General features: G+C 37.6%; 1 protein-coding gene across 13 annotated transcripts in view; it reads right to left on the minus strand.

The window, feature by feature from the left end:
* Positions 1–1151: 1151 nt before the first annotated feature.
* LOC101738615 (uncharacterized) overlaps positions 1152–12364 on the minus strand; it is a 67856-nt gene continuing 56643 nt past the window's right edge. For 7 of the 13 annotated variants that reach the window (XM_062672540.1, XM_062672538.1, XM_062672535.1 and 4 more), the window contains 7 exons: positions 11367–11578; positions 10665–11014; positions 9517–9668; positions 6887–7042; positions 5858–6182; positions 5080–5246; positions 1152–2861 (listed from right to left, as the gene is read on the minus strand). In XM_062672540.1, coding sequence (XP_062528524.1) covers positions 2724–2861; positions 5080–5246; positions 5858–6182; positions 6887–7042; positions 9517–9668; positions 10665–11014; positions 11367–11578 — 1500 coding nt within the window. In that variant the 3' untranslated portion in view covers positions 1152–2723. Of the gene's footprint in view, positions 2862–5079; positions 5247–5857; positions 6183–6886; positions 7043–9516; positions 9669–10042; positions 10145–10664; positions 11015–11366; positions 11579–12364 lie in introns of all 13 variants that reach the window. The other 6 variants (XM_021349541.3, XM_021349539.3, XM_021349536.3 and 3 more) reach the window with 1 other exon arrangement.

Consider the following 12364-nt stretch of genomic DNA (forward strand, 5'->3'; position numbering starts at 1 on the left):
CATGTGAGTCTCATTATTTTCCAAAATGTTTTATATGGATTGAATAGGGCGCGCAGACGTCTCTGCTAAACGCAATTTATCAAATGATATTTGGTCCAAATAAACAGCCATGCATTGTGATGATGTTTAGGTTGACGCGAAGAATGGACGGAAAACTTGTAATTATTTGTCTTTATTTCAAGATTTAAAATGTAAATCAATATTACTCACAAATAGTGATCGAATGTTAGCTTTAATTTAATTAATATCCTTTATACTTTTTGAATTGTTTTGTTGTTACATATTATTTGATATTATGCATGACGAATTAGGTTTCTTAGATTTTATTACAAAAGTGTTTTTTTGCCTTTGAAATAAAATTTATTTAATCACATTTGCATCGTCCGATCTACTTGACTGGCATTAATCCACGGCCATAGTGTTTTTAACATCACGAGAACTGGGATAGGGATGGGGAATAGGGAAACATTTACTTTAACAGTTATTAACTGTGTTAAATTTCCTAACATTGGCTTTGTTTGATTGTAAAATTAATTTTTTTATTTAAAATTGTAACACAAATAAGAATTCATTATCGCGGTAAACCATTAATTTTGATTTATCAATGACGTTTGAAATGCTTATTATTTCTGTTAAGTATAGAGGGTAGAACTAAGGAATCCCATATCAATATATTAAAAAGTGTCCTCTGAAAAAGAGACAATTAAGGTGGCGCCATAATAGCAAGTGGAAAAAATTTAAAAACAGCGCCATAAACTATCACACTTCGGCTATATTCTGACATAGACTGTGAACACTGGAGTGTGACGTAAATTTAGTATACTACGAAGCCGTTTCTTTATAGTTAGCTATACCGATCACTGTTTAAAACAGAACGCAGTACAGTATGTCATCGACATTTGTGGACTGTTTAAGAAGCGCTATTGAAAGTTGATAAAAACGATTGATAAATATCAATTAATTAACAAATATAATATATTTTTTTATCGAATTCCTAGGCTTGTATCTTTTTTTTCGTATTTATTGATACTAACAGTTGCTTATAAAATAACCAGGACTCTATAAATTTTGTATTTAAAGATTAGAGTTGCGTTTGAAAATTATAATCCGCCATTTTTTTAATTTACCTTTTATTGAATAAAAGTCATGAATAATTATAAATTTTATATTTACACGTGTGATGTTTTAGTTTTAAAATAAGCGTACATGGCATAAAATTATAATTAATATTTGAAATATTTTCCTATAAATTAGTTATTTGTACTATCAATCAACATTATAAAGTACTTAAACATAATAATTAAATGGGTGTGTGACTAGCAAATAATATTTGCTGAATTTAATACAATATATTATAAAAATGAAATATTTTAGTAACAGTGGGTCAAGTATTGAATCACCCTAAATATTCTACTAATACGTTATGTTTGGAATAGTGGATACTAACAGCTAACTTTATAATCATTGTTTTTTCGCAAGCATTAATTACGCCAGAAAGTACGTAAGTTAATTTTTTTTTTGTAACATTATCATTTATTTAAAACTACAAAATAAAATGAGTATAAGGTTGTTAAGTTTTATATTAAATGTTTGCATTACTTAAAAATTTCGCGTTTTAATATACTAAATCTTAAAATTGCTACGTGAGCAAGATATTTGTACTTTACGAAAGTTATCCATGCATGCGGCTGTGTCGTCCGAAATCGTTTCCACGAAATATCTCTTCCAGTAATTATGATCTACGTCGAGAGGAATAGCAAATAAGACCCACTGTAAGTACATTTCAAACAATTAACTAATGTCGTCCATAGTGAATCATCTGACCTCCGTGCTCTTTGACATTATGTATAATTATGAATCCTTTCATAAGATTCAGGACGAACGTTGTGATTACTAGAATTGCATACGCAACTATTGTACACGACGTGTACCGTACGCAAACTATTTACTATTCGCTAAAATAATGAAGTGTAACTAAACAGTAAAATTTCCTAAGCAAATTCATCACAGAGATTTGTTATATCCTCGTTGAGACAACCTTTGCGCTCTCACATACATTCCCTTTCGTGCATTATTCGTTAGAACAACACTTTAAATTTACAATCTATAAAACAATTACATTTATACAATAGAGAGTGATGAAATAAAAGAGAGACATTATTTTGTACTAAGCTAAACGTCTTGAAATTAATAAGTACACTCATATGAGACTCTTTTCCACGCGAATAAAACATTACTACGTTTTAAAATGATGTTTGTAACATTGTGATGTCTTTATTTAAGTATTTGTGATCGTAGGCCGCTCCTTGAGGTCGGAATGTTACATTTCTCGGACAGACCGATTAAAAAAACACTATTATAACATTTAATTAAAAAGGAAGGATATAAAATATCTAAAATATTTTCTATCAGAACGTTGGCTGCCTTGTGTTGTATGAAACTGATTATTCGTTGTTTTTTTTTTTCAATCGCCTCATATAACTTTTTCTATATAATGTAACAGGTATAATACGGCAAGTGAGATTCGCTCGGGAGAAACCGAAACTGACTAATAAAGTTCCAACGCAATACGATGTGACGATTGTCGATTCGAAGCGGCGTATACCGTAGACCGGAGAAAACTTGCTTAGTTTTTCCGTAGCTTTTTTTTTTTATAGTTGTTGTTGTTATTGTATTTTTATATTACTGAATCAATTCTCACGAACGATTCGTGGTTGCGTAGACTACGCGGCCCGCAGCCGAGCCACGACGCAAGCCATCGCCGATTCGACATTGTCGAACACCGGCACGCCCGCCCGCCGCGCCAGATCCGACAAGTAATGTCGGCCGCGATTGTAGTCCTTCACCGCCGCTTCGCTGTACTGTAAGTTAAATAAGTAAAGGTAAAGTAAACATTTAGAAGAAAACCCAAATCAGGTCTGGCCTGGTAATTTTAGAATTTTTACCTATTAAACAAATTATAATTTTTACCTATTAAGGTATAAATTATAATTTGCGTAATTACTGGTGGTAGGACTTCTTGTGACCGGACTGGGTATGCGTAAATGGATTCCCCAGAAAAAAAACAAGGACCTCTTGTGAGTCCGCACGGGTAGGTACCACCACCCTACCTATTTCTACCGTGAGCAGTAATGCGTTTCGATTTGAAGAGTGGGGCAGTCGTTGTAACTATACTGAGACCTTAGAACTTATATCTCAAGTTGGGTGGCGCATTTACGTTGTAGATGTCTATGGGCTCCAGTAACCACTTAACACCAGGTGGGCTGTGAGCTCGTCCACCCTTCTAAGCAATAAAAAACAAAGGTATACATGTAGGTATTATATGTATAGGTAGGTAGGTATTACCATCGGTCCTGATACATGTACAAATTTTCAAATTAAACGGACGTCTTGAAGTCGGTCAAACTGACGTTAAAAGATTCCTTTGCACAAATCGATATACTTAAATATCTACAGATAAGCTGATTAAAGCGTGTTAAAACGCTATATATATAAATGATTCATTATTATTTTTGCTTTATTATAGAAAAAAAAAATTATATGCACCTTAATCCTTGTGCAGCATGTTTTTAAGTCTTAAACCATTTATAATTAGCAAAAACTCCGGTCGATATTGAGCATGTTTTGTTTTTTTGTCCTTAAAAATATTCCATTTGGTTGATTATTATTAGTTTTCTTATGAAAGCTTTATGGCATCATGGATTTCATTGTGTCCTACAGGGGTACCTATATGTTATATTATTTTATATATTTGCGCAAAACCAGTACCAGTCCTTGCTTTGTGTGGCCATTTAAGCAACAGTATCATGAAAATAACAAAAATAGTAATAATGAACGTGCCTTGATTTTTTCCAATATTTATTCATATACATAATATATATCATTCATCAACTATTTGGAGTGTTGTTCCCGGACATCCAGACAATGAGAGGCAATCTGAAGATACTTTGGCACACAGAGTAAAAACAGATAGGTAGGTATTTATTATTTAAGTTAATTTTTTTTAAGGATAAATATTACGTTTAATACTTTATAAATATAAAATTTATAAATATAACATTTAATACTTTAAATGCTATATTTCTCATTAAAAAAAAACAGTTTTAATCCTAAGACGACTTTGCAAAAACTTTTTGCACTCAAACATATTTAATCATGTTAATATGTCTTGAACCACTTAAGAAACACCTAAAGTACATATTAATGCGGAAACTGTTTTAAATTATCCATTTAAACACAATCTATATATAAAAATGAATTTCTGTTCGTTAGTCTCGCTAAAACTCGAGAACGGTTGGACGATTTGGCTAATTTTGGTCTTGAATTATTTGTGGAAGTCCAGAGTAGATTTAAAAGGTAAATAAATATGAAAATGCTGAAATTAAATAAAAATAACAATTTTGTTTATCCTTTGATGTCCCCCCCGTCGGACGGATTCCTTTTGTTTGTTTTATACAAAAGTTTAGGTCTTTTATTTATCGATTGAGGCTCTACGAAGTGTGCGGGTTAGCTAGTACTTAACTAAATTCCTAAAAATTGAGGCCACAGAATAAACAGCGACATGGCAATTTGACATTTCGTATAACTATCGTCTTTATGAATCATAGAGATGCACCTTAGGTGAATGAATCATTCTAGAAAATGAGAGAAATTAACTTTTCATGATAAGTTCAAATTTCTAACTAGTGTATATTATAAAACCTTTTTACTGTGTTTTTGGAAGTGTTATAAAAGATTTCTATTATAAAGGTTAGTATAGGTAATGCCACACCGTAATAACGCTAAGTAAACGAAATATTAAAATGTACCATATGTGAATGTATTCAACTTTTTAAACATAAACTAAATAATAATTGCAAACAACCAAAAGCTCATATCATTATTTTTATAATAAATTTATGACTTAGCGAACATTTTTACTTTTATCAACAGAAATTGTTATAATAAATCACGTTTCAAAATATCATTCTAAGATTTCCCAACCCTATACATTGTCTTTGGTTACTCGTCGGCCATTGTTGCTAACTACATTAATCTACTAAGATTGGACAAGGTATAGGTAGGAGTGTTTATACTCACAGCGGGCGCGGACTTCCTGTCCATCGGTTGAACGATGAGCACGGTGTTGGCGGGCCGCAGCCCCATGTAGTGCGCGGCCAGCACCATCGCCGCGAAGCAAGGCGCGTCGGCGCTCATGCAGAACACGAGCACGCGCGAGCCCAGCAACAGATCCTCGTCGTATGTACCTGAAATTTTCATTTTCAACTTATGCATTTACTTGGATGATCATTAGGGGACGGTTCGCGATGTGTGAAAAATAAACATAAACTATATATAATGATATCCGAGTACTTCATAATGAATAAACAATAAAAGACTTAGTTGCGTTTTCTGTTATAATATATCTGATATAATAAGAAAACAACATTTAAAGCCCTTAATCTCTTTTAAATGTAATATTTTAAGCAGTATTAATACATATATTATACAAATCTGAACTTTTTTTTTACTGAATGACACTGAAGAAAAACCCTTTTTTAAAAGTAAAGAGTATAATAAAGGTTTTTCTTTATATATATAAATATTTTATTTAGATAGAACTGGTGGTAGGACCTCTTGTGAGTCTGCACGGGTAGGTACCACCACCTTGCCTATTTCAGCCGTGACGCAGTAATGCATTTCGGTTTAAAGGGGGGGGCAGCCGTTGTAACTATACTGAGACCTTAGAACTTATATCTCAAAGTGGGTGGCGGCATTTATCTTGTAGATGTCTATGGGGTCTGGTAACCACTTAACACCAGGTGGGCTGTGAGCTAGTCCACACATCTATGCAAAAACAAAATGAACACGTTTGTACCTTTAAAGGGTTGGGGCGTGACATCCTCGGAGACGGTATAGTAGTCAGAGGCGCTGAGTCTGTCTGTGCGGTCGGTAGTGGCGCGGTCTCGCAGCGTGACGTCACCGAGTGTGCGATCCCGCAGCGTGACGTCGGCGCCGGCGTGGTCCCGCAGTGTGACGTCACCGGCGGCGCGCGCGTACTTGTCGCGGCGCGGCGACTCTGCGGGCTCGGGCGCCGCACGTCGTCCCGCCGACGAGAACATGCGCGTGTAATCGTTCGCGCGCGGAATCACGTACGAGACTCCTTCGCGCCGTAATATTTCTTCCGGCCGCGTTGTGTCGCTCTGAAACCAATTAAAAAATATAGATAAAAGTTTTGATAGATGTTACAATATCGAAACTATAATGTGGTTCTATATTCGTATTAGTGTATCTTATTCCTGGATCTTGACCTCTAAGATTATGCTCTATTTTTATACATATATTCGTCCAATAATCGAAAAATAATATTATCATGACCACTTAAAGATTTAAATTCGTTTTCTCTGTTTTATGTTCCTTTTTGTTATTTTTTTTATTGATATTCAATGTCTAAAACTGATGTTCCTCAAAAGTAGTAAACAAAAAAAGGAAAAAGAAATTGGTTAAAAATTTCATTATATTATAATAATATGTCAATGTATTGTCTTTGAATTTACCTTTATAAGCAGAAGAAAGTCTATGAAATTACGTTTCGAAAATGGCCGTACTTCCACACATCCTTTCATGCTTTATAAAACTCCTATACAAATCTAGGCAATAAAAAAAAATAAAAACGAATCAGTCAGTCGTGACATATAGTTGTACATAGATATCCACTATGATCGCTCTGTAGAGATAGAGGTGATCGGCTTGTTTTGGGGATAGACAAATTCTGGTGGCCCGTAGATCTTTCATTAGGAGTCGTGGGTGAACTCAAGTACTAGGAGGGGAGGTCCGCAACAGTTGCGCGAGCGTCTCCTGATGTCTAACAGCTCAAGGGCAGTATAAGCCCAGTAGATATGATTACCGGGAAGGTGCCGCAGAGGTAGACGTCGTGCGTGGGCGCGCCGAGCATGGCGGGCAGCCTCTCGAGGCGTCGCTCGGTGCCCGGCGTGAACACGCTGTCGCCGCTCTCCGCCGAGCCCGCGCCCGCGCTCTCTCTACCTGTCCTGTTCCCGCCATTCTGGAACACGAACATAAATGTTTTTTTGACGTGACAACGTCTTATAATTCGATGGAGCCGGCTGCACGCACGAAAAAACATGACTCATGCGGCGTTACCTCGCTCTGAGGCGTTCTATTTAAGGCTTGAAGTGCAAGCGAGAGCGCGCAACGAGCGACAATATCTATCAAACAAATAAAATTAAAATTTTCTTTTAAAAAATGAAACCATTCCATCAGTATTTTCTTATGACGTTGTCACGTTCAACTATCGTCAGTAAACCGACTTTACAGACAACCGATTTTTTTTTACACGCATGATATTAGCTTCACTTGTATGTATGTTTATATGTTTGTAGCGACTCCTTTAGACGCGATTTTGACCCATTTTAAACAGCCAGATTTCATTCAAACTTTGTAGATTTATCGAGGACCGATGACAATACACTTTTTTGATAAGATTATTCCATTATTCAATTTGCAAAATAAGATTTTTGCCAATTTATATAATTTTTATCTATAGTCGATAAGGCAGGAATTGATGTTAAAGTACTTAATAGTTTTAAAAATACGTTTTTATAGAAAATTTAACTAAAAAATTAAAAATAAATGATAGTTTAAAAAAAACTAAAAAACACGCTTTATATAAAATTCAACTAAAAAATAGAAAATAAATTTAAATTGAAAATAGTGTAAAATATATTTTATTGTAAAAAAAGCGTGGGGTGCTTATTCCCTACCTATGCTGATAGTCTTGAGAGGCTCATTGGGCTGTGTCTATGGGTTAATTTACTCGTCGAGTCCGACGGGTTCGACGAGGGCGGTAGCCGGTGCTTGTGGTCTCTAAAAGCACCGTTAATGGATCCGTAATGACGTGTTTAGGGCGACGTCGACTGTTTACCATTCGGTCCACAGGATCGGGTATAAGAATGAAGGAACCGAGCGGAGCGGTATGGATGAATGACAGATAAATATGGAGCATGACTGAGTAAGAGAGATAGGAGATGTCGTGTTAGTAAGTAAGAAAGACGGCGAATGAATGTGGAGCACATAGTTTTATTTTTTAAGTGTGAGGAGGTTAGTTACCGGTCGCGACGGCAGACAGACGCGATGTAACTCTGGAGACGTTAGACGTTTATATTTTAGTTACATAGATTAAGGAAGACGTAATAAAAATCAAGTTTTTGTGAAGTCGTCAACCATTTTCCTGGCCCAACCTGAATAGAAAACCCTACGTAAAGCTGTTTTCAAACTGAAACCCGCCCAAAACTAATACATATCGAGGGGTGAAAAGTCATTTGGTTTAAGCGATATTCAGCTATTTGGGAAATGGGGTAAACTTAATTGAAGTTCAATTAAAAACATCATATTGTTAATATTAATTTGTTTTTGATGTAATAACATATCAATAAATACTAATACCAAAAAAACGGAACTTTAATTACACAGATAAATGCCGCTTAAACCAAGTAGCTTTTTACGCCTCGATATAATAAACTAGTGAAACTCAATCTCGCTCTGACTGTGGCTAATTGTATGAGGAACATTGATTCCTTGAAATTTCTCGCGCGCCACCTTCTGAACTTTGATCGTACTATATTATAACTTATGTGTCATTCCGATCTATAAACTATTTACATTTTAAAGTTTCACAAAATCCACTCAGTATCTTTTGCGGCATAGAACCACAAACATTCAGACGTACTAACTAACTTTTACATTTACCTATAATATTAGTAGGACGTTAATGAGGGTGTGTGAACATTAAAAAATACATTTTAGATCTATTCTTCTATTATCTTTAACCAAAAATTTGACAGTAAAATTAATTTTTGGCATCACTGAACTAACTCACTGCTGAGCTAATGTTAGCTAGATCTAGTGTGTAGACAGTAGATTAATGTCTGAGTTGTGCATATTATGTATAACGGCTGTCCCATATAGTAGAAGAGACGTGGGAGATCGCCCTTCGTCGATCTGATAACCAGAATACTTCACATGACAACTGCACGGCAGAAAAATCCAGGATGAGGATTCCTTAAGACTTAGACTAGAGCGAGCTTCAAATATCTTCTACCGTCAACTTTCAATGTTGATTTCATTTAATAAAACCGCAAATGAATTGCGCCTACTATTCATTTCGGCTCCATTCACGATCACGGCCCACGGACTAGGGTCAGCATGGCCGTACCTCCTTCCTTACCAGGGATCTACCCTAAACGTCTTCTACGTAAGGTAAAGAACTAGCAATAGCGTTCCGTAGATCATATCACACCGTATTTACTGTTGGTAGGGTATATTGTGAGGTTTTGTTTGTGCCGCATAGCGATTATGCATTGCGGTTTAAAAGGGGAGACGGCTTTTGTGCATATTTTAGTCTTTGAGTATGTCTCCGGGTGAGCAATTTACGTTGCGACATCTATAATTTAAACCACGTGGGCCAAAACATTGACTGCCATTCAAAAGAACATAAATTAAATCAAGACAACATCGTACCTTAGGAATGAAAAGTCCAAGCTTCCTCCCGTACGCTCTTAGTCTGGCGTTGTAAACGTGTCGCACGGTGTTGTCCCGGGGCGCTTCACCACGGTCGCCTCTCGTTTCTGCACCACCTTCAGAACTCTCCGTGCCGTTCCGATTTTGCCATTCTGTCATTATAAACGATAAAACATTGCTTTATTCGTCTTACGGATCTGACGTATTTTTTATACGTTTCGTTTTACGAATTTTTTTATTCGAATATTTACAGCGAACAAACGACACACTGTTAGTCGTAGTGATGATAAAATAAACGCAACAAAAAAAAACGCAACATTCACGGAAACGCCTTTACAACGTCACGTTTCTCTCATAATCAGACGACCTCATGACAAAATAATGATTACGTTCGATGACGACTCTGCGAATGTGACATGCGCGTCTCATGATGTCCAACGAGAGAAGCATAATATTAAATCAGAGCAAGCGAAATCGAAATCGAAAACAATGGGGTGTCGAACGTGCAGTGCAGGGTCGCACGCACCGGCTGGGGAGGGGGCGAACAACTCGCGGAGGGAACGGAACGCGCGCCGCACCCGCGCCCCCACGCCCGCGCCCGCCATCTCCGCGCTCGGAGATGACACACCTTCAACAGACACCGTCTCGACTTACTCAATACATATTCACGATTCGGGACTACATACAACACTTTATATACCGTAAAATGGGGGGAATCGGGACACTTTCCAAATCCAACACAAAATTTCCAATAAAATTAAGATTAAAATGGTTCCGGAAATTTAAATTTGTATATACGATGGGTTATTAGTTCATTACAAAATATTCACAAAAACTAGCTTGACCCGATTCACTTTGGCTATGGAGTGAATCAGGTTACGTATGGAGACAATAGTTTTTCGATAGGGCTGGCACTATTTTGATTTTAGATAGGATTTTTCAATATCTTTAATGAGTTACAAAACTTTGATGACTAAATTAAACTATAAATTTTTTTTTAAACACTAAATAAAAGTCATTAACAGTTCAGCAAAGTTAAATCTAACAACCCAACAAAAGTATTGTGACATCCCTATTCTAACTCTAGTCTCTATTCCCCCCAATTTACTGTACTGTAATTTTGTTAATGATGCCGTCGAGTGTCTCACCTGCGTCGGTTGCGAGTTCGGCGACGGCCGCGCAAAACGTTTCAAAGTCGACAAAGTCTGCGGCGGGCAGGCTCCGTTCCGCGTTCTCTTTCGACGTTCTCGTCACTTCCTTGAGGGCGTCGATCGCTCTGGTGCGAGGTAACCGACCGTTTCGCCCACCGGCTGCATCGTAGGCGCGTTTCAACCGAAGGATCGTGTGACCGAGCGACTGTCGCGGGTGCGTCCTAGCTCCGCGCAGCACGGTCCCGGCGCACTTTAACGCGGCCGGGATGTCGGTGAACGCGGGCAGACCGCGACGTTCCACCGCTTCTTGCAAAGTGGCTCTCGCTCGCGACAACTCCACGTACTCGCTGCAATAGTAGCAGTTCTTTTGAATTCAAATAGAAATTTTAAAGTTATAAAGCTACAAGTTTTTTTTATTGCTTAGACTGGTGGACGAGCTCACAGCCCACCTGGTGTTAAGTGGTTACTGGAGCCCATAGACATCTACAACGTAAATGCGCCTCCCACCTTGAAATATAAGTTCTAAGGTCTCAAATATAGTTACAACGGCTGCCTCACCCTTTAAACCGAAACGCATTACTGCTTCACGGCCGAAATAGGCGGGGTGGTGGTACCTACGCGCGCGGAATCACAAGTGGTCTTCCCACCAGTATAAAAGTAAATTCATTCACAAGCTACAAGTAAATTCTTCAAACTCACTGATCAGATATCGTCTCGTTGCCGATGTTCTGTCGGCGGGTATACGGGCGCAGTACGAGCAGCAAGTCGCGCGGTGCAGCTGCGAGGTGCGCGGCCTCGACGCTGGCGGCGACCGCTCTCGTCTCGCTGTCCAAAACGAAGAGAAGTGCTCGAGCCGCCGCTTTAGCGCGATGCTCGACCTCTATTAGCTCCGTGGACCAATCTTCCACTTGCTGTTGAACAATTCAGTCTCCATTATATCCAATGATAATGCACACGAAGCCCGCACAGATTAGAACAAGACATGTAACATCTAATCTGTTCATAAAAACCTACAGCGACAACAGAGGCTATATATGTAATTTATACTAACGCTAGGTTTTTTTCAATCGTTACAATCCACTTTAAAGCAGATTTAGAGGTCTGGAGGCCTCAGGGCAATAGAGGAGCAGAGGCCCCCTGGCCCCAAATTATTTTCCAAATAAAATAAACAATCTTTTTCAGTCGAGTTTTCCAATAAATAATTTGTTGTGGAACCACGTAGATTCTCTTAGTATTACAAACACATAAATATAATCGGAGACAAGAATTATCTGAAATTAAATTTTAGTGTTAACGTTAACGTTAAGTATCACAGCGAAAAAAAGCATATCGAAGGAGAAGGAAAAGATGTTTACTAGTGTTTACTAGTCGGCATTTGAAAGTTTTTTTTCAAGTCTCTATTGTGAGGGTCCTCCATATGTGGAGGCTCCGGAGCTTTCGGCCCCGGTTGCCCTGCCCTAAGTCCGGCCCTGATTTAAAGTGAGCTCCCATTAGTAGATCCATTGATTGTGAATTTAAGGCGGGCACTTGGATATATTTAAGTTATGTACATTGTATGCTAAACGTAATACAAAAGAAAGTCAACGCATGCTATTTTTCATACAAATTAGTCGTTTTCCGATAGCAGCCGTTATTTGTTTTATTTAATTCGTGAACGTGCAATTTATATTAGGACGTGTTTGTATCTGCTCTGATAA

This window comes from Bombyx mori, chromosome 15 (genome assembly GCF_030269925.1).
Source record: "Bombyx mori chromosome 15, ASM3026992v2".
NCBI classification, from domain to species: Eukaryota; Metazoa; Arthropoda; class Insecta; order Lepidoptera; family Bombycidae; genus Bombyx; species Bombyx mori.